At 31.9% G+C, this 23,280-nt stretch overlaps 1 protein-coding gene across 1 annotated transcript; it reads right to left on the bottom strand.

The window, feature by feature from the left end:
- Positions 1 to 7,009: 7,009 nt before the first annotated feature.
- On the bottom strand, positions 7,010 to 13,798 carry LOC145593285 (GATA transcription factor 26-like). The gene is made up of 8 exons (XM_081649709.1): positions 13,635 to 13,798; positions 11,091 to 11,459; positions 10,100 to 10,532; positions 9,814 to 9,886; positions 9,291 to 9,394; positions 8,965 to 9,151; positions 8,747 to 8,867; positions 7,010 to 7,987 (listed from the first exon to the last, which is right to left on the bottom strand). Exons 1-8 carry the CDS (start codon positions 13,672 to 13,674, stop codon positions 7,671 to 7,673), a joined length of 1,644 nt encoding a protein of 547 aa, XP_081505835.1. The 5' UTR covers positions 13,675 to 13,798; the 3' UTR covers positions 7,010 to 7,670.
- Between the last annotated feature and the right edge of the window lie 9,482 nt (positions 13,799 to 23,280).

Here is a 23,280-nt window from a genome sequence, read left to right as displayed (position 1 = left end):
TGTTGACAGCTAACAGCTAATAATACAGCTACCTTCACAGCTATATTTTGCCGAACACGCCCGTAGTGTATATAATGACTTCTATGTGGAAACAATATTAAGTTCACCTTATTTTTGCTTAGCTAATGTAGTTTGAACTTATTTTTCTCATGAAAATAAATATAATTTTTTTTTGACACAAAAATAAATATAAAATTGGGTATCTTTCAAATCTATTAACTATTAGTAAAACAGAAGTTGTTCATGTCACCATTGTCCACGTGTCGCTTTCTCAATAAAAAATTTCCCGCTTAAATGCAATGATGATGTCATCTTTTATTTATTTATTTATTTTTATATTTTTTGCAGACCTATCATATTTAACATTTTTAAAATTTAAATATTGAAAGCTTCTACATTACAACTAAAACATATCAATTCATTGTAGGAAATTGAAACAATTTTAAATAGTACACTATAAATAACCTTGTACATTGAATTATGAATTAGACAACGTTGAATAAATAATATATCATAATTTTGATGAAAATAAAAAATATTAAAATTAAAAATATATATAATTCTTATTTATATTCATGTATAGCGATTTATTTTTAAATTGTACAAATTAAAAATACGTTTTATATAAAATGTGCATTGCACGGGTTCTAACCTAGTAGATAAATAAATTTCATAATTTTTCGTTAAAGATATTTACGATTAAGATCGCACTTAAAATGATAAATTTGTTGAACTAAACATCACTTTAATCTTATCACTTAAATTTTTCTGATTTTAAAACATGATATAAGATATGGGTGTTTTAACTTTTTTTGTTATCAATTTTCAAAATTATCAATTTGATCAATTTTTAACTCACTACCAATTTTTAACTCACTATATACATCATATGATTAAAAAAACAAAAACAAAAAATAGGTTACCACAATAATTCCAAACGAACCCTAAAGTTTAGGGTTTGTTTAGCATTGATTTTGTTTTTAGATTTCTATCTTTTTTTTTTCAAAATAAAAAAACCAAAAACATGAAACAAGATTATCATGATTTTAATAAGATTGTCTAATTTTTGTTTCAAATACTCCATATGACATATTTCGTATATCATATGAGTTTGGAAAAAAAAAATCACAGCAATGTCAAACGAACTCTTACTTTCTCCAATTAGTATTATGTGCACCATGGTGCACCTAGAAATAGGTACACCTGGCCCAATCTGTGCCCAAAATAGGTAGCCCAGACAATCGAAGCCCTTGGAGTTTTGTTTTTTTTTTTATTTTTTATTAAATAAAAGTTCCTCCTCAATCCAACTATCATATCTATTTTTTATTTCATTTTAAAAAATATCTCTCTCCTCTCATACATAAAAAAACCTTTTTGAATTAATTTTTTTTTGTATTTTCTCTCTCCTATCATCATTTTTCTCTCTCTAAAAACTGCAATTTACTATGGCAAAAGACAAAAACACACAAAAAAACACCGTAAAAAAAATGAATATCACTTAAACTTCTTTGATTTTCCTACATTTGTGTTAAATTTGCTAATATAATTCAACAACTTATAAAATTGAAACTATATTCTACTATATAATTGTCTTTTTGATTTTTTTTTTTTTTTTTTTTTTTTTTTTGTAGAAAATCGAAATTATCTACTCCTACTGAAGATGTATAAGTAATTTATTGTTTAAATTCGCAAATCGATCTTAAATTCTTAATTTTTAGAATTGAATATTGAGTTGAACCCGAAATTTTTTGAACATTACAATTAGTCAAATGTTCAACGTCAGAACACCAAAAAAAGAATAAATTAGATGATGTATATAAGAAAAAACCAATTGTTAAAAACTTCTGAACCCCAACCACAAACCACTGAACACCTTACGAAAACCTCTAAACCCCCTACAAAAACTTCTGAACATCAACCACAAACCACTGAACACCCTACAAAAACCTCTGAACCCCCAACAAATACTTTTGAACCCAGCCACAAACCACTGAACACCCTACAAAAACCTCTGAACCCCGACCACAAACCACTGAACACCCTATAAATTTAAAACCTCTGAACCCCTACAAAAACTTCTGAACCCCAACAAAAAACCATTGAACACCCTTAAAAAAATCTCATACGACTAGTCTACTACTCGCTTACCGAGAGTTTAAAACGAACCCCGTACAAAAACTTCTAAACCCTAACCACAAACCACTGAACCCCCGACAAAAAACTTCTGAACCCTAACCACAAACCAGTGAACACCCTTCAAAAACTTTTTAACCCCAACCACAAACCACTAAACACCCTTTAAATACCTCTAAACCCCCTACAAAAACTTCTGAACCCCAACCGCAAACCACTGAACACCCTACAAAAACCTATGACCCCCCTACAAAAACTTCTGAACTCCAACCACAAACCATTGAACACCCTTCAAAAACTTTTGCACTTGAAGACACTACTCAAAATGCCAAATGCTTAGATATATAAATTATAAAGTAGAGAATGTCAAAAAATTTAATAAAATTAAAAATATATAAATCTAAAACAAACAAAAAAAGTTCATAAGTAATGTATCTCATGTTCAAAATTATTATAAAGATGTTCAAAAATACCTTTCGGTAAAAATATGTATTTATAGGAAACGTATCATACGTTCATATTTTTAACTTAAATTGTACAAAATACTAAAATATAATCAAATACAGAACTGTTCATAACAAAATACACAATTATCACTAAAAAAAATCAAAAGAATATGAAAGATACATATTCTAAAACTCAAACCTAGCCATGGTGATTTAGATAATGAAATCTCACCGGAAAATAATCATTTCCGTCGTCTTAACCACCTTCTCCTCAATGACGGCGCCATTTTTAGCTTCACTACTTCATTGTAAAAACTCCATCCATTCACAAAGCTTCAAATCGAAGGTTGAAGAAAACAAAATTTGAATTTAATCTATAATAACGAAGGAATTCAATCTATGATGATCAACTATATATGGTGATGAAGGATTTTAATTAAGAGGATGATGAATGAATTCAAGAGAGAGAAAAATAAAATAGAGGAGAGAGAAAATAAAAGAGAAAGAAATTAGAAATTAAGAAAGTAAAGGAGGAAAGAGAAGAGACAATATATTTTTATTGGTGGTTCACATAAAACTAGATGCAATGCATATTATAATTTGCCTACTTTCTCTATGCTATTTTATCGAGTTAAGCACAAAGTTGGGGTCTAAGTTTTTAAGTTTTTCACCTTTTGGGACCTGAGTTTTTTTTTTCACCTTTTGGGACCTAGAGTTAAGAATCCGGCAAGTTAACTCACATTTAACTCACCTGAGAAAAACTTAGTCCCTTAGCACTCATTTTAGGGTAAAAAACATAATCCCTTCCTTTTTTAAAAAAAAATACAACATAAATACTGTCAAACCAAAAAATACGGGTGAATCGTTAATAAAATTTTTTTAAAAAATAAAATTTTATAAAAATATTTATAAAAAATCAATGGTGATCTTCTAATGATGTTGATTCCTTAACCTTGTTGCAATTTCTTTAAAAAAAAAATTAAAACTTAATGCAATTTCTCCTTCAGCATTTGGGCAGCCATCTTCACTATTCCCAGCAACCCCTACGACCTTCACCTTCCCAAAATCACCCAACCATTGCAGCACCACCTCCAAGTTCTCCAACCACCGTCCACAACGCGTTCAACAACCACAAATCGCACCAATTTCGATTCAACTATCAAATTTTAAGGGGGTTTTGAGCTTCATCTTCTTCATCGTCATCGGAGTCGTTGTTGGTGGATGCTTTAGCTCCTGTAATATCGGATCTCGTGCGACATAGTTTGTGAATATATATAAATTGAATAGCAAAATAATATTAGTGTAAAATGGCATGATATACGTAATTTGTTTAAATTGTATGCATGATTCCGTCATGATTATAACTACATTTCATCACACTAAAAAAGGAACGCTTGAGCAACACTAAGAGAAGAGAGGGTGTTAAATTATAAAAAAAAAAAGTAAAATTAATGTCATCTATGAGTATCTAATTATCTATAGGGGACTAAGTTTTTTTTACCAACTTTTTAGGGAACTATGTTTTTTTAACTAAGGGACTAATTTTTTAACCCAAGTCAATTAAATTTTGACCGGAATTTGCATGTGAGGTCCCAAATGGGTAAAAAAAAAAAACATAGGTCCCAAAAGGTGAAAAACTTTAAAACTTAGACCCCATATTTGTACTTAACTCCTATTTTATCATTTGTGACTTCATTGGGCTACCTTCATTGATCCATAAAATAAAATGGCCCAAACCCATTAAACCGGAAGTTAAACTTCCCAACGAACCGAAAATTGAAGGGACCCACATATCGTCTCTTTTATGGAAGCGCGGGAAAATTAGCTCACTACAATTGAAACCCTAACCACCGATTTTCTCTCTCTTCCCAAACACAAAAATTCGAAAATTTTCTCTCTTCAGAGCTCAGAGCTTCATCAATGGCGGACGAAGAACAAGACCCATTAGCTTTTATCACCGAAAATTGTCGGTATTCATCTTCCCAAGAGGAGCTTCTCTCTCACGCCAAATTTGCTCGAGAAGACGAGACATTTCCCGACGAAGATGAGTCACCGGCGGTGGAGATTTCCGGTGTAAATCGCCGGAAATTGGACGGTGCAGATGATTCCGGGATGAAGGGTGGTGGTGAATTAGCGGCTGGTGTTGCGAATCCTGGGACGCCAAAAAATCTAGGGTTTCGAGGAGAGAGAAAGGGGGAAACATCGGGGACGAAATTGGAGGGGGTTTGCGGAGGAGAGAAAGAAATTGAGGCGCAATTGAAGGGAAGGGAGAGTGAAATTGAGCCTCAATTGAAGAAATATAAGGTTAGTCCATTGGTTCATTGCACTGGGAAAATGCTGATTGAAGGGGAGAATGATGGGGGTGAAGTCGTTGTGTTTAGTGGTGATTTGAAGGTGGACAAGGTGAGCTCTTTACGGCCCGTTGTTCCGGAAAGTGCGGTATGTACTGAGAAATTGGATGATGATGTTCATGTTGAGGGTGAGGAGAGGACAGGGAGTGGAGTAATGAAGAAGCTGGAATTTGATATGGAAACTGAGGTGATCAATGTTGAGGAAGAGGGAGAAATTGTGGGGATAGTCGATAAGGAAGGCGGTGATCACGGGCAAGGTAGTGGGAAGAAAGTAGAGGATGGTGAGAAGCAGGGAGATGGTGTGAAGATGAGGGAGGAGGAAGTTGAGGATGTAATGAGGCGAGGGAAGAGGGAGTTACCTCGTTCGATGTTTGGGTTAGTTTGGGGTGAGGGAACTGGAGATTTGATTGGGAATGAAGATATGAAAGGCGGTTCAAAGGAAGCAAATTTAGAAGGAGAGAAAGATGGGGAGTCCAAGGGTGATCAAGAAGAAGTTTGTGGTGAGGGAAATGAGGATTTAATTGGGAATGTAGATGTGAAAGGCGGTTCGAAGGAAGCAAATTTAGAGGGAGACAAGGATGGGGAGTCCAAGGGTGATAAAGAAGAAGTTTGTGGTGAGGGAAATGGGGGCGCGAATGAAAATGTAGTGGTTGAAAATAGTAATGTGGAAAGGGATTCGAAAGAGGCTAGTGTAGAGGGAAATAGAGATGAGAAATCCAAGGGTGGTGAAGAAGAAGCAATGAGATGCATTTTGGATGTTTTGAGAATGCTTGTGAGTGATAAGTGTTCCAATGATGATGGTGAGGTCGATATTTTGGAGACGGCTAAGCGACATGGAATGACATTTCCTCGATCGAGATTTCTCCCGGAGGTGGATGAGTAGTTTGAAGTAGTGATGAAGATTGAAGCTGATATCTACCTATCTAGGAAATACAAGGAAGTTTTTGATCCATATAGTTGGTAACTTTAGTATCTTAATCTTGTATTAGTGTAGGTGTAGGCTTTGGAGATGTAAATGTTTTGTTACTTGAATTAAAGTGTTTCTGATATGTAAATATGTAAAATCTATGTCCACTTATTTCTTGTGATGAGAAAATGATGTTTCTTGTGTATTGCTTCAACTTTTGTTTCCACTAGTTTAGATAAGAGATTGAAGCCAATTAATGTTTTACTTAAGGATTACAGTCTTTGCAACATTTAGTAGTTGCTTTCAGAAGCTTCTTTACTTCTCTTACATGGTCAAATTATCCTTTCTGTGAAATAAATGTTATAATTATCTAAGTTTGGACTGAGTAACACATAAGAACAAGTCATTCCATGTTACCACAAGATAAAATTATGGGATTCCATCATATTAATGCGACTTTTTCATAATTTTTGGGTCACATTTTCTTACATATTCAATATTTCTCCGTCCTAACTCCTAATGTATTTGCCACATTTTTGTCTTGTGGACTTGTGGTTGTTTCAATTTATTTGTCCTGAATCTTTACAAGGAAAAATTCTCTATTTGTGTCAAGATTTTTTATTTTTATTTTTTAAAAGGTAAGGAGAAAATCTCTAACCATACCGAAAGGGTAAGGGATCTCCACCCTCAAAGTATCTCTAGTGGGGATTGAACCCCCCCCAATCTCAAGATTAGAAGGTGACAATCCTTACCACTAGACCAAGCTTAACTTGGTTTTTTTTACCAAGAGTTTAGTCTCACACTCATCCACGTTTTCTTTCCTCTCTACTATTTACGCTATCGTAATATTTCTATGTTAATAAATATAGGACAAGTAATTTTTTTTTTCTTAGTTGGTAAGGAGAAGGGTCCTACGAGTCTGAAATCTCTCACAAATCTTCCCAACCCAAGTTAGGAGGATAGGCACTTTGAGAGGAGGGGGGGAGAGGACAAGTAAATTGGGGGAAAAAGGAAGTAGTTTAAGTAATTTTTTAATATACTGGGATTAAAAAATATGAAAGGGCATGTCCCAATGAATGAGCCTCCAAACTTTGATACTAAGCCAAACCCAAGGATGGTCAAAACTTGAGTAAAGGAAGGGGAAGAAAAGTGAGACAAAAACATGGGGAGCATACATAATAAAGATTGAACACTAGACACCTTCAAACAAAAAAAAGTATTTGGTGAGAACTAGTGAAAATTTGACCAAGTTTTGCTATTGCTAGTTACAACTGACTCAATCTATCTATTACTTCACTCGGAAATTGACACCCGATTTGTCAAGGCTCCCGACTAAAATGAACTGAGGAGTCAGGTTACCTCCTATGTAAACCTGTATCTAAGAAAGCCAAGCAAATGCAAAGCCTTTTCACTATAGTAACTCTCCATATATCCAAATATATGGATGAAGATGACATTTGTTTACAGGCATCTAAGAAAACTCACTTCGGTTTCCTTCACTAACCGGGATGCTATGTACTTCCCCCACAATACAGTTTACCCAAAAGGATGCCATATGTTAGCTTATAAGGGACTAAACTGCATACAGTACCCCGAAATCTTTACCATCTCTTCTGCATTATGGCTATATATGCTACAAGCTTTCATCATCAACCTATACAAAAAGAGAAACCCACATATTCCCCTTACCTATCCAAGTTCAAAATAGGCACTTTGGGGGAGGGGGATGAGGGGTCATAACAAAACTATTAAACAGCATCCAAAGAAAATTTGTTCTATGGATTCGGATGGCATTGTCCACTGCCTATGGATGGAACAGTTGCTCGGTATTTGTCAAGGACGGAAATGAGATATGGGTATAGAACTACTGCTGGCTTGTTGAGATGCAAAACTAGAGGTTGGGCAGAGGAGCTCAGCCTCAGCTTGCGGGTATGATCCATTGGATGGAACATCGAGCAGCAGATCCTGATCAGAGCTTTCATCTTCGAATTGGTAGGAATCAAGCATGAGGGAGCTACCATTAGTTGGGAAGGTGAAGAGGTTCTTTGGAGCTGGAGTGAGGCACGAGCCTTCATATTGTAAGGGTTGCTTGCTTTTGCAATCAACTTTCAGGAGCACTCGTTTGGGGATTTTCGTTGCACCATTTGTTTCTGGAGAAAGATAAAGAATATAGCACTATCAGCTTAGTATCAAAATAGAAAAGGCACAAAATGGAGAAAAGTGACATTTTACTTGCTAATTGTGCTGCCATAATTCTGAACCAATATTAGAGATTAAATGCTTTCCTTGGTGCCAAATTGTAAATTCATCATGATGTCGCAAACACCAATCCACTTTTTCTTTACAGTAATTTAGTGTAATCTCATCAAGACTAGCCGCAGTAAGACAATTCTTTAAGCGATTTAATTGAGTATAAATAGCAAGTGGGGATTAAAAATAGGTCAGTTATGAATTACTACCTACAACTGTGATACGAGTATTTTTTAGACAAAATTAATGTAATCAGGACATCTCGAAAAATCAGCAATCATGCATCAAGCGATTGTTTTAATTCTTAGAAAAGTATAGGTCTGCTTCGCAAGTCAAATTAAGATTTTTACAACAATAGACATTGTTCAATCTCAATCGTATGAAGTATTTGAAAATTTTTCCAATAGTACATTGTAAAATCTCATCTTGGATACCAGTAGTACATTGCAAAATCTCATCTAGAATACCATCTCTGATTTATATTGTTAGCCAAACATTTAAGACTTCAATGTTTCTTCTTTATCTCTTAATAATAATCTCAGAAACCAAATAAGGTAGAAAATCTTTAACTGCAAATCTATAAATAAATGAAGATACTAAAAGTATCCAGGGAGTTAAGACCTAATTTTTAACTCCAAAAGGCAACAAAAGTGACTAACCTGGCCAGCGATGAGTTTGGCTCTCCCGCGATCTCTTAGCATTGGCAAAGTTACCAGAAAAGCAGGATTTAGCTTCTGATATGCGGACAGATTCTCCTGTACTCTCTTTAGTTCTCTTATCCTGCAATCAAACAGATGAGTAGGCCATTCATGTCAATGTGTGAAATAAGTGGCAAGCTTGATGAGAAAGCTGATAAATTGAGAAAATCAGGTCGAACCTTGAGTGAATTACGATACTCCACCCAATTGCACTTGGTCATATTGGACAAAGCTAATCTCTTAAGGACCTTACAATCCTCAGTTTGTATTCCTGAAAAGGAAGTATCAAATACTCCATCGGCAAGCAGCTTCTGGAAAGAAGATATATTCTCCTTGAAGTGCGTGCTGGTAAATATGCTTCCAAGACTGCATGAACAACAAAAGGAATAATAAGCCTTTGAATCTTCATATGAAATACTTAAAATAAAAAAGTTATGTTGAGAAGTATTTGAGAGGTGTTGGATTTGCTTAACAACATACATAAATCATTAAGGAGGACACTAACCTATCAGAAACAGAGGAGGTATCGACAGTAGGCAGATACTTGAGCAAATCCTGCTGTTCCTTATCCGTTAAGTGACCCCGAAAGACATCAGGATTGACAATTTCCTGCAGAAAAACATGGATGATCCTCATTTAACATTCAAAGTTGTATCGCTTCCATGTCAGAGTAATGTAGAACAACAAAGTTTCAGGACCTAGGTTTTGAATAAAGAGAAGAAAACTTCTTTCTTTTTATTTGAGAGGAGAAAAGAAAGAAAATAACAGGCTTTATAGGAACACATGATACAAACAAACCCACACTCGAGCACAACTGATTGCATTCATGGCCTCATGGGCAACAATAGTGAGTTGAGTTCTATAAAATAAATGAATTTCAGTAGTTGTTCTGTGAGCAGAATTCTCAACCAAGATGCAAGTTTAAAAGACAAAATCAGGGGGGAAATTGAATAAACACCTTTACGGCTTTAACAGTAGTATTGGGCATCAGCTGTAATTATTCTGTAACATGTAAGAATGAAACTCACAGTCAAGTCAATGTCGCACAGCAGAGAATCATGATTCCACAGAAGTTGGATGCTCTCATTATTGTATTTTTCCCTGCAAAACAAATAACAGTGGAAAATTTAAAGTGAGTTTTTTTTAAATATTCTTTGTGAATTGTAGCTTAACAACTTGAACACATGTTAAGTAATAATGTAATATCATACGAATACTCTTCAGGCCTTATTTGCACCATACAGGATGAAAATCCTGTCAGTTATATTTGCACTTCAGGACAATTTCTAGGTAACTCATGTGAATAAGGTTTACCTCTTAACTTGCTCCAGCTGCAGAATGTGGCCATTTAGCCTCTTAACTTTTTCCACCCCCAAGCAGGAGCGACCCACACTCTTGCTGTCATTAAACAACAGCATAGATGCAGGATTTGAGTAGCCCTCATCTGTTCTGCAAAGCTTATTTTCAACTGACAGGGAACTAGCTTCGGATTCCTCATCTCGTGCAATGGAGCTTGGGTGTCTAATAAGTACACTTCCATGACCTATTTCAACTGATACCATTGGGGCCTCACTCTCATAGAGCAAGTCATCTTCAGAGGAAACTGAAGGGTGAGAAGCCTGTTGTTCATGTAAGATGGTATACAAGTCCTTTGTCAGCTTCTCTACTGAAGATTGCTTTGCACGGGTTACACATGTTCTTTTCCTTGACGGAACCAGCGCATCCCACACAATGGATTGTGCTGGACCTGGAAAAGGACAAAAGTAAGACTAAAATACACAAATCATAAAAGGACAGCATGTTAAGTGTTCTATTCACAACAATTCCAGCAGTTAATTCATCAGCAGCAAAGCTTGATAGTCCAACAACAGAACATCACGCTGTTTTTCCTCCAAGTTCATGTATATTATAATGATGAATGGTGATTTACATGCGATTCACATATGATAACTCAGCAAACTGTACATGCTAAATATGAACAATCCAGTCCTACAGAGTACAGCACCAATGAAGTACCAATATTTCCTTCTAGATGTTCATTTTAGCAAGTAGCACATTGAGAATGATGTTAAGCACCAACCCACCCAAATCACAGATATAGCCTCATGGACTTCCACTCACAATCATCACAGATATGGCCTCTGGACTTCCACTCAAAATCATATTGCTCGCTGGATAATAAAATAGGTATCATCTAATGCAACCCTCCAATTAAACCTAGATACACAAGGGTTCAATGGATACACCTATTGTCTAGCATCATCCTTCACTCATGTCAATTTTAGAGTGCAGGTTAGCCTCTGACCTGTCAATTCACTAGCCTCCGCACTGCCAAACTGAGCACAGCTTTCAGAATTCGATATGGCAGAGCCAGAACTTGATCTATTACTCGTATCCTCATCAATATTCTTCTGAAATCCCTGGCTGTAATCAGGGATAAAATCCCCATCAATGGAATTTTCGTATTTATATTTCCTTTTGCTTATCTTATCATCCCTTTTCTTAAGAGACATGGTCTTCACTCTGCCCACTCTATGATCCTCATACTCGTCAGGATCAACTCTGGAATGTAAAGGGGTATAATTTGCAAGAGTTCCCTTTGTTCTCCATCGAGATCCACAAGCATTGCAAAGCACAGGCTTCTCAGGGGGACCATTACGCCAAAGTGGGGTGCCTGCATTAGTAGAATGATGTCAAAAACATTATATAAACAAAGGGCTTCAATAACAAGAATGGCTTAGGAGCCGCTTTAGAATATTTTGCACGTCGAGCTTATGGAAGCCTACAGCAATAACTAACACTTTCAAATGTTCAGCAATAAGAAATCTTTGCAGGCAAATATTCTTAAGAGGGGGGGGGGGGGGGGGGGTGGGAGGGGGTTGAAGGTTTCCAAAGTCATAAACTTCCAGCCTTGATATACCACAGTGCTTCCCAAATTCAATTATCTCAGAGCTACAGACTTAATAAAATTTGCATCAAATTTCTAATATCAAACTCAAAGAAAATGCAACCCAAAGGATCTTTTGCATAAATGTCAACACCCAGCATGCACACATTTTTTTACAACAAAAATATTTAGAAATGATGTATAAGTTTAACATTTGCAATGTTCATTGTATTGAATAAGCAAATGTATAAGTTTAACATTTGCAATGTTCATTGTATTGAATAAGCAAACCAATAAACAAGAATCTACTTTGAGACTCTCAAATTGAAAAGGCAAGAGCTAGAAAATCAAGTCATAAGGTTTGCATTGACCAAGCAGGGTAGCAACAATTGTCTGGCATAGCATATAACTTGCAAAAAGAGCTGAATGCATTAGACCAGAATGCAGCACTTCGAGTAAGCAGAATTGTAAGACAGGACACCTCAAAAGGGAAAAGGAACCGTGACAAGGTTTCAATAACTAGGATATGCTCAGGAGACAAAGAATTAGTGGAGTCAAAGATAAGGTGAGGGGATGTGGAGTAGCTAGAAGCAGAAATGAGAAGCCAGAAATCCTGCAACAACATCCCATACATAAGGGTTGAGACTTCCATCCTCAAAAGTCACGAGAAGTTCGTGAACAGTCTGATCAGACAACTGTATGAAGTGGAAGCTCAAATGAGTGAAATGACTGCATCATTTACTAATAATGACTGAAAAGCAATGATCATAGCTTCCAAACATGAGCAAGCCACAAGCAACTAAAGTTGCACTAATGAAAGAACACATTATAGCTGACTTTTAGGCAGAAGGGATTTGACAATCAAATAAAAAGATGAAATGCATTTCCCCAAAACAAGTGTGGAAGTTCTCAGTCATCTAACAGACTCTAATGGCTTCAATTACACTATTACAGCAGCTTAAATAATGATGATTGAGCTATCCTGAGCTCTGATTTCACTCTTACACTAGACTCGAGATAGTGAAGTCTGTGATCAAGCCAGAAGAAGCTTGGTGTTCTATGAAAACTTTGGCATTGCCTTGAGCAGGACTGGGTAGTAGATAAATAAGACTTTTGGTGTACAAGACAGTGAAAACCTATACTTCTAAGAAGAGTGGAGCCAATGGAAAAAATAAACAATGGTTTTGCAGAGTTTATTGGTTCCATTGACCCTCAATCAACAAATTAAACACAACTACTCGAAAATGGTGATGGTAAACCAGCTGATAGACCCTCTCCATATATAGGAGCAGACAGGTGATTGATACCAAATGACAATTCACTTTGGAAAAACACTAATACTAGCAACAGCATCAATTGAATTCACCAATTGTAACTTTCAATTATGAATCAAATAAGCGCGGCGACACGGATAAAAGAGGATTGAACCAACCCCAATAAGATGAACTTCAATTCAGATTGAAGCATTATGGAAATGCTAATAAGAATTGAATTGGTTCAATGGGTTTTAGAAAAATATCAAAATTTTCAAAAAAAAACCCAACTCAAACTCCAGTATATATAAACTTTTGAGATGCAATTTTTTTACCCAGAAAAGAGTCAAACACCAGCAAGTAATCCTAAAACTAGAAAATAAAAACCCATTCATTTTAAGGTACCCCACAAATTTTTCCCAGATTAAGGGAACCTGCAATTCTGTTACCCTTCAATCTTAAAATTCACAAACAAACACAACACACAGCAATTAAACCCAAAACACATTCATAATTCATTTTAATAACCCAGTTTTAGTACTAGCTCCCTCAAACTTATAAATCTAGAAAAGTCAAATTCCAGAAAACCAAAAAAAAAAAAAAAATTGGTAGAACTGCAAAATCTGCCGTTCTAATTAATTTTTTTTTATATTTATTGAAAAAAATGGGCAATTTATTCAATAATACAATTCAATTAACAAAAACTCACTTGTAACACCACAGTGATAGCAAGGTCCTTGCTTGCCCATATCCTCCTCCTCTTTTTTTTTTTCCTTACTTTTTAAATTCCAAAAAATAAAAATCAAATGAAAGCTTTTTTTTTTTTAATAACCCACAAATTAAAATTAATAAGATTAATTTTTTTCCCAGAAAAAAAAAAAAAAAAAAAAAAAAAAAAGAAGAATTTATTCTCTACAACACTGAAAAGTGGTCCGTGAAGGGTGTTCTTGCCAAAACCCCAGATGGAGAATCAAAATTCAGAGAAACCCAGAACCAATTTTGGTCTTAAAAAGACTGAATTAAATATCATAAATTACAAATCATGAACTAATTTTAAAATATTGATTTTGAAGCTAAAAATCTGTGAAATTCAATTGAAAGGAAAAAATGGAATCTGGTAAATTGGAGAAGAAAGAGAACAGAAGAGAAGAAAGGAAGAAGGGAAGGGGAAAGGCAGGTTGAAAATGGAGGGCATGTATTTGTATATAAGACTTTTTTTTATTAATTTTTAATGTGTTTTTTTTCTTTGTTTGCTGTTTTGTTGTTGTAGTATTGTATGTGAAGTAAATGTTTCATCTTTCCATTTGCTTTTTCTCCATTCTTTTCCCTGATTTTTAAATCTTGAAAATTTGGAAATTACTACTTTTAATTACTACTATTGTCGATAAAAACCTCAAATACTTTTTCTTTTCTTCGTTTGCTATTTAAATGGTAAAAAAAAAAAAAAATTTGAAATTAATTTTTTTTGTTAATATTAATAAAGATGATGATGAAATGGGTTAAAGAATATCCCTGTTGACTATGGACTTTTCTTCTATTCTATGCACACCTCACATAAAATTGTGCTTTAGTTTGCAAGAAAGTCCATTATTGGGAGAGAAATGCAAGCAACAATTACCCATCATCACTTAAGCCCAAATCCTTTGAACATTTATAAAATTGAAAACTCGTAAATTTTACGCGGTAATTTAAGAAGATATTCTGATTTATAGTTTGATTATGTTTCATAAGATTAAAATGCTAATAATTAATAAGATTTTTTTGGGGGAGGGGGGCAATCATTTTGTAAAATATATGATTGTATGGTGTTGATATGTACCTATATGGTTTTAGAAAAGTTGTTTTTTCTTTATCATTTGTTTTAATAATATTGATTTTGACCCTTGAAAACAATTCTCACAATCAAACAATATTGCAAAATCTCTTGTGATTATTGGGTTGTTATTGTGAGTATTTGATTAGTGAAATCAAACTTCGTATAACAAATGCATATATTGTAATGTGCATAGATGTATCTGATCGCATCATACTCAATTATATTCTGATAACTAATATAATTTAGAATATACTTTAGAAATAACCATGCTCTGTTTTTGTCATATGGATATTGTATAGTTAGTTGATCTAATACAAACTTTGTATTTCATACAAAAGCAGTGAGAGAGATGCCACATACTGACTACTATCTAGAACTTGATTTGACTCGTTGTTTATCCTGTATATACTATAGTTCATTCATCCAACCAAAAAATCATAGAAGCATATACCTGTGTATGGACATGTATGGTATTCTAGCTCATCGATTAGCTTTTAATGTCGTTCTCCTCAATAAATTATCAATATTATTGGTTCACTTAAACCATATACCAAGTATATCATTGCATTAAAGAGAAAATCACAATCCTTCCTCGATTATTCCTAATTAAGAATTGATCTTGGTGGAGTGTAAAGTGACTTGATTTACTTAAAATCTAATTACTTAGAAGTATTTTTAAAACAAGAATTTGTAATTGACCTAGTGTGCTCATAAAACCCAAAAAAAAAAAAAAAAAAAAAAAAAAATTCTAAATCATTACATGCATGATAAACTATATGCAAAACTCATTTCGCTCAAGTTTTGTGTTTAAATGGTCCGTAAACAATTATTAAGCGCACAAACAGATTTCCAGAATTAGTTAACTGATTTTAACTATAAGACCGTTAAAAAACTGTCAACATACATCATTAATTAACTTCAATCATAATAACTACCTGACAAAATTTTTTCCTTTTCTCGAAACTAGAAAAGGCAATCCTGATATTTAGCTATAAATCAATATACAATCACACGTTGTATGTTCACCTATCATGTTGTTTCACCATATTATTTCCCATTACCATCCATTGGTGATAAGCTCACACTTCATGGATCCAATTTCCATAAATACATTTCGTGTCACTTGAATCTCTCGTTACATTACGACTCTAATCCTAGGTCAACAATTATTTTCAATAATATTGTCTTGAGACTTAGTTTCAAATTTCTCAAAAATCTCGCATAATTTCACTTTCATTACTTCTTTATATTTCTCAAAAACCAAGCGAATTTTTCTTATTACTACTTTCTATTATGCGGGTACCAACTAGAGTAGTTGGTAAAAACTTCAAAGAAAAAATATTTAATCTCATATTAGTGAGTATGCTCTATAATCCATATCAAATATTGCTTTTTATTAGATTGCCATCTAACAATCCTCACACTATGCTATTAAATTATAATTATATTTAGTACTTTAAATTGTCAATTATTTTCTTATTAATTAATTATTTTGTTGTTTTGGCCACTATTAAATTTGCCAATTGAAATAAATAGTTTTTACCAATAATATATCTTCATTATCTTAAGGGATATATAGATTATGACCTTATGAGAAATTATGGATTTAATTGAAAAAATTTAATAGACAATGTAAATAAAATTACCATCACAAGAGACATGGGTAAAGAACTAAAGATCCAAAGAAAGTTTGGTTGGCCCTTTCTTATCTTTAGAAAAGAAATTATTGTAATAATAATAATAAAAATAAAAAAAAATAAAAACACTAATAAAAGAGCCTTAGTGCTTTAATTGTTCTGGTTTACATGGCTTCTATGATGTCACAATGCCGATAAATCTTGGAATTATATGCATTTTTTTTCTTTTTTAATTAAAAAAAAAAAGTCAATGAAATATGAAACTGTAAAACAACATTAGGTAACACCTTAATAGGCCAATAATCTTACCACCACTAATCTTGAAAATAGAAAATAAAACTGCCTAAGCCTGGTATAAGTTGGGACCCACTTTATTAATTATAAATAATAAATAATAAATAAAAACAGTATCCATGATTCATAAAAGCGTAGTTAGCATAGTAGTCCTAAAACGTGATGGAAGGGGAAGTACGTGACGCATCTCTACCAATCTAGGGGTCATTCCTCTCTTTGCTACCTTTATTTTTCAGTTTTTTTCAAGATAAAGTCATGTTTACCAATCAGATTTTCTTCTTGGTCAAAAATTAAGTGTTGGTATGCATCAATTTTAGAGGTTTCAATTGTAGTGATTTGAAAAGTTGTTCTACTGACCTCAAATAAACTTGGTCGGTTCTAGTGTGGTCTGGTCACTAGTCTGATACAACGTAATAAGTTTGATAAAAATTTGACAAGTATGATTGTATGAAAAAACATTACTTTAGATCAAGTGAGATCTAGTTAATTAGATTAGTTTGTATCAAATATACTTCTCGAGTACATGTTTTTCCATAATTTTTAGTAATGTGTGATTAAATTACATAATTTAGTAGTAAGTAAGAAAACAACAAATATTGTACTCCATATGATTTGATAGATGTAGCATGATTTTAGAAAGTTTAAGTTAATAAAACAAGTTAGTATTACTTTCATACTTGTGCATAATGGACCTTTATACGGTAAAATCCCCCAAAAATGAAAGAAATCTTAAACAAGCTATGTTTTTCTCACCTTATTCTTATATATACAGGAAAATGAATTATAAAAAGTACATAGTACAATTTAGTTAGAAAAATAAGTTCAATTTAAAAATTAATAAATAATTATGATAAGTGGTAATCAATTAGATAAAGTGCACCATTGTCATACATATAAAGAACATAAAATGGTATAATTACGTACTCCACATTAGGGTGAAGAACATGCAACTTTGGAACTGAAAATCTATATCTATATCTATACTTAGTATTTAAAAACTCAAACCACAATCATTCATATGCCACATGTCCTCACAACTTATTCGTATGTCACATGTCCTCGCAACTCACTCATATGCAAATGTTACTTCTCTTACCTTTTCAATATTAAAAAAATTAAATTAAAAATATTACATAATGTTAAAGTCTTTGTGCATTCCGTAACTTGCACATTTAAGTAAGAAAATGAAGTGTTTAATTTCTATCATGATAGAATAAAGTTGAATTAACTATTACATAAACATATGAAGTATAATAAAAATAGTCTTATCTCTTAAACTTAAAATATAGCTTAAACTAATATGTCATTTTATATTCTACAATATTCATGTACTCCTTTGGAGTATATATACTTAACTAAATTAATTATTCGTTCTTTCTCAATTATATATACTTAACCAAAAAAAAAAAGTTCTCACAACATTTACTTTTAAAGTCATGTAACAATAATTTCGGAGTTTCAACTATTGAAAAGCATACATTTATATAAAAATAACCTATATTATAACCCGTGCATTGAACGGGCCAAAATGCTAGTTAAAGTTTGGTTAGCTAAGAGTTGTCAAGATCAATATTTTCGAATGCTTTTACAGATTTGTTAATAATTTGTTATGGTGTAGCAATGACAATAATTTAATGCACCGCATTAGGAACTCCTCAAACTAGTCAAAATTCGTACCCTTAGTGGTTCATTCATAAAAATGGAGTTAATGCTAATGAATTTAATTTTATACTTGTATCTAATTTTGTAAGAATGTCTTATGCAAATGAACATCCATTAGATTAGACCATGACATGATGACAATATTTGTTAGTTCACCCGTATACATCCTTTTTCCTATTAAATTTCCCAGAGTTTCTATGCAAAAAGTCTCACTTGTTTTGTTCGTTTTCGTTAATTACATTTTACAATTCCGTTCGTTCTATTTTGTAAAGAAAACTTTTCATTTTAGTTTGCTCCGTTTTTTATTTATTAATATAATTGGTACTCTATATCACATTATATTTCATCACATTTTACTATCCCTACAAATTCTAGCATACAATACTCTATCAATTTTTTTTACACAAGCCTCATCGTTTTTGTACATTTACACTTGCAATAATTGTAACTATGACCAATATTGAAACAATGTAAGGTACACATACATGTCTAAAAGTTGAGTTACATTATTTATTTTTATTTTTTTTAAAGAAGTTGAGTTACATTACTTGAATTTCATAAATATTGACTTGAGATATTCCTTACTATAACACGAAATCAATTAATTACCTGCACCGTGAAAAAAATATGATAAGACAAGAAAAAACATATTTTAAACGTTACATAGTTCTCATCAAAAAAAAAAAAAAAAAAAAAAAAAAAGTTACATAGTTACATTACATGTAATAATTTACTCTTCTATGTCTAATGATGTTAATTCTTAATGTCATTTAGCTCTTGCAAAGGGTGCAAATTAAAGCACTAAAAAAAGTGTAGAATAATTCTACCTATCCATTTGCAACCCCTGAAAATAAAAAATACATGGTACAATAATAATACTATACAATAATTTTCACCATCCAACCAATTGATAAGCTGCACCTTTCTCCAAGAAGTTTTATTAGTCGTCAACTTGTCATTTTTTCTAAGGGTACTCATTAATTGACTTTCATTAGTATGCCACCACGGTAATTCCATCAACAATAACAACGATATAATATGAATTACTACATATAAAAAGTTGATATTTTAAAAATAGATTTCGAAACGAGTTTAATGAAATCTTAAATGACTCGATGATTATGTTTTTCCTTATTGATAAATAACAAAAGAGAAATTATGTGAATAGTGTATGGTGATACAAATTAAATCATTTTACCTAGTAGAAATTAGCAAGGTTTAATTTTGCATTTATTTTTGTACGAAACAAATTGTAAAAAATGATTATTAGAATTGTACTTTGTTCACCTAATTTTTACCTATGAGGCTATGATCTAACGATTTTAGTTTGAATTAAACTAAACTTATCATGATTTACTTCAAATTATTTAACTATTGAGATAAACTTTAATTTTTATTCGGTGTAATTAATGTTAGTTTTACTCTAATATTTTCACTTTTAATTCTCTTATCTAACGTCTCAAAGACGCTCATTAGCTTTTGCCTTATTGGATTAAATTTATCGAAAATAATTTCTTAAAATTATCTTATCTTAATCTCAGTTTGTTTTCCTATTCAAAAAATAAAAAAAAATAATAATCTCAGTTTGTTTTCAAAAATAATTGAAAATAATGTGAAAAAAATAAAAATATCTTTTAGGATCCAGAAAATAAGTGATACGGAGTATTAATAAATGCCAAAAGTAGACAATCAAAATAGATTTGTATAGGTGAAAAACAGTGGACCTAATGGAAAGAAATTGCTGGGTTTGAACTTTGAAGTATTGGAAGGATAAAATGAGTTGCGGACTGAAGTCTAAAGTTAAGCCCATTAATCAAAGCCCAATAATATAATTACACGTGAAACACTATTATTGGTTAATGGTAATGCCCCTTAATGCTTAATCTGATCACGACGACTAATTAACACATGACTTCAAGATTATACAAGCAGATTTATGCCTTTCGCTCTGTAAATACGAAGTATATAATACTCTTTCCGTTTTATTTTACCTTTTTTTTTTTAAAAAAAAGTACTCCAATAAACTCAAGAAATTTTAATACTCATCCAGTTTTTTTTAGTAATTATTCCATAATATAGACACACTCGTCAAAAAAAAAAAAAACAAGACACACTTGTCAATACGTTACTTTAAAAAATAATATCATTAATTATCAATAAGTACGAATATATAATTTATAAAAAATTGATATTTATAAAACTATAAATTAAAACAAATCTAATATTAAAGGGTTCGTTTGACATCGCTGTGGTTTTCTTTTTTTGGTTTTTTGTTTTTTTTTTTAAAAGTATATTATATATGTGACATAATGAATAAAAAATTATTTAGACTTATTAAAATCATGATAATTTTGAAAACTGGCAATAGAAAAGTGAAAACACCTCTATCTTGTTTCCTGTTCTTAGTTTTTAGTTTTCAAAAAAACAGGAAACTGAAAACAAAAAATGATGCGAAACATTAGTGTAGATTGTAGAGGTTATATATATATATATATATATATATATATATGATTATGTATAAAATATGGAGTAAATATTAATTAAAGTGATGTACATGAATGAACAGTGTAAAATAAAGTCAAAATATAACTTATACAAAGTATTTTTTAAAGTAGTTATAATTATAAATGAGACACTAATGATAATAGTGAAAAAATAGCATTGGTATGGACGTCACTATTTTAGTGTAGATTGTAGAGTTTTTTTTTTTTTTAATTTTGTTTTAGTCTCTTTCAATCATTGCATTAAAGAGACAAAACAGGTGGTGGATTTTATGCTTAATCTTGGCCATAACCCTATGTGATTTTTTTGGTTTATTTTACGTAATGATTTGTTTTAATATAAAATGTTTCATCTAAATAAAGAGAAATGTGTAAGCAAAAAAATATATAAATCATTTATGTGAAATGTTGTTTTGTTTTTCTTAAAGTGTAGTACTCAAATGTTAATTAACCCTATTCAACTATCCTCTATCTTCACCTTAATATATTTGTAATATATTCACTTAAAATAATTTTTTAGAACAATTCAACAAAAATAATTATAATTTAGTAAAAATAATGCGGAGTATATAATACATCCTTTGTTTTTCTTTTTTATTTTCTTTTATCACGCTTGCCAATGCAAAACTTTAACGATCAATAACTTAAATTCTCCATAAGTAAAAATTATAAAAGCTATATATTATAATAGTACTTATTGAGACGAATCCAAAAACATTGTACATGAATATATTTTTCCTTACATATTATTCACAAAAGACTATCAAAGGAGGGGTGGTGAATAGTGTAAAAGTCAAAGCGGGTCAAGGTAATAAAGAACGGAGGAAGTAAGTAATATCAATAGCTTTAAAAAAACAAATACAATATCCCGTCAAAAAAAAACAAATACAATAGAGAATTAATATACGAGTAAATAAGTTTTAATTAATAACAATAATTTTTGTTCAGTACGATTAATCAATTCAGTAAAAATAAGATGAAAAGATAATAGAGACCAAAATATATTATTTTTCACTATTATACATTAAAACTCTTAAAAAGTCAAATGAAAGTCAGTATACAATTCGGCACACTGCGCCCTCTAATTAAAAACACTGCATGCTCTCTCCATTATCAAATATATCTGATACAAAGGATAATTCACTTCAGTTGCAAGATTTGGCATATACCCAAATAAGTGAGTTTTGTACTACAAAGTAATAAATTAATTTATTGGATAATTTAGTTTAACAGTATATGAATGGTCCATTAGGTGGAAATTGGTGGGTATGACAGAAGCCTCAACCCTATATAAAAATATGGCTTGATAGAATGGATGGACCTAGAAAGATGCTTAAACAATTGGAGTATGAAAGTTGTGGGGGTAACCAACAAACATTACTTGTCGATTTTATTCACATTGGCATGTGGCCAAGCAAAGTATTAAGTTGAGATCACTAAACTTTTTTTTTTTTTTTTTTTTTTTTTTTGATAATAATACACTCGTTTCGTATCATAAAATATATACGTTGTGTTTCACTTATTTCATCTTTTTATCGCCTGCCTCACGTTAAAATTTTGGATTTTTTCTTTATGGGTTTGGCCCAAATGATATAATAATTCATTTGTTTCACAAAATTTCTTCTGATTATTGAATGGTGATTGTCATACAAAAAAGGAGTCCAAATCAATTGAAAAACAGTAATGAATACTTATATTCAAATTTTTGTATAATTATTGTATTTCGCAACATAACTCCACCGTACTATAAATTAAACTCATAGGTTCGAAATATTACTACTTACTATTAAGAGAAATAAGAATTTTTTATAGGGGGATAACTATTACTATTACTACTTTATAGGTTCGAAATATGACTCTGAGAGCACTAAGCCAATCACCTATGGGAATTGGGAAGAATATGAGACATACATTGTTGGAAATTCCTCGGCAAAGCACTAATCAAATCTATGGGAATATGAGGCATTTTTGGAAATTCCTTAGGATCAAAGGAACCTTTAATAATATAAATTCCGAGGGCTGGAGAGTGTAGCTCGTTAGGTACATATTATTCATGTATCGACTATCGACTTTAATAGACATGTATAATATTCTTAAGATAACGCGAAAAATTAAAATGATTTGGTTTATAATTATGAGGGATGGAAACAGTATAAAATAAAAGGTCAAATTAAAGTGAGTAACATCAAATATTTGAATATTTCAGATGTTAATTAGGAATTTAGAATGGGTTAAATATATAGAAAAATTAATCACGGTAAAAATAAATTTGAACTACACGGAAATTAGGACAACAAACAAAAAAAAAAATTTATAGGGTGTATAAAGGACTTAAAAAAATAAGGTAACCAATATACAGGAATACAACACAAATTACACAATTGCACATAAAAAAAGTAGGCACAAGCAGATTTCTCTTTATTGCAACTCAAGTCAAATAAATTC

Source organism: Chenopodium album, chromosome 2, assembly GCF_948465745.1.
Source record: "Chenopodium album chromosome 2, dcCheAlbu1.1, whole genome shotgun sequence".
NCBI lineage: Eukaryota > Viridiplantae > Streptophyta > Magnoliopsida > Caryophyllales > Amaranthaceae > Chenopodium > Chenopodium album.
The sequence above is the reverse complement of the archived record's forward strand: the minus strand, read 5'-3'. Positions and strand labels throughout refer to the sequence as shown.

Coding starts and splice junctions, on each gene's coding strand:
- LOC145593285 (XM_081649709.1), bottom strand. CDS start 13,674: ATGGGCAAGCAAGGACCTTGCTATCACTGTGGTGTTACAA. Junction 11,460..13,634: donor CTATCACTGTGGTGTTACAA/GTGAGTTTTTGT, acceptor CTACTAATGCAG/GCACCCCACTTTGGCGTAAT. Junction 9,395..9,813: donor TGTGCGACATTGACTTGACT/GTGAGTTTCATT, acceptor GTTTTTCTGCAG/GAAATTGTCAATCCTGATGT.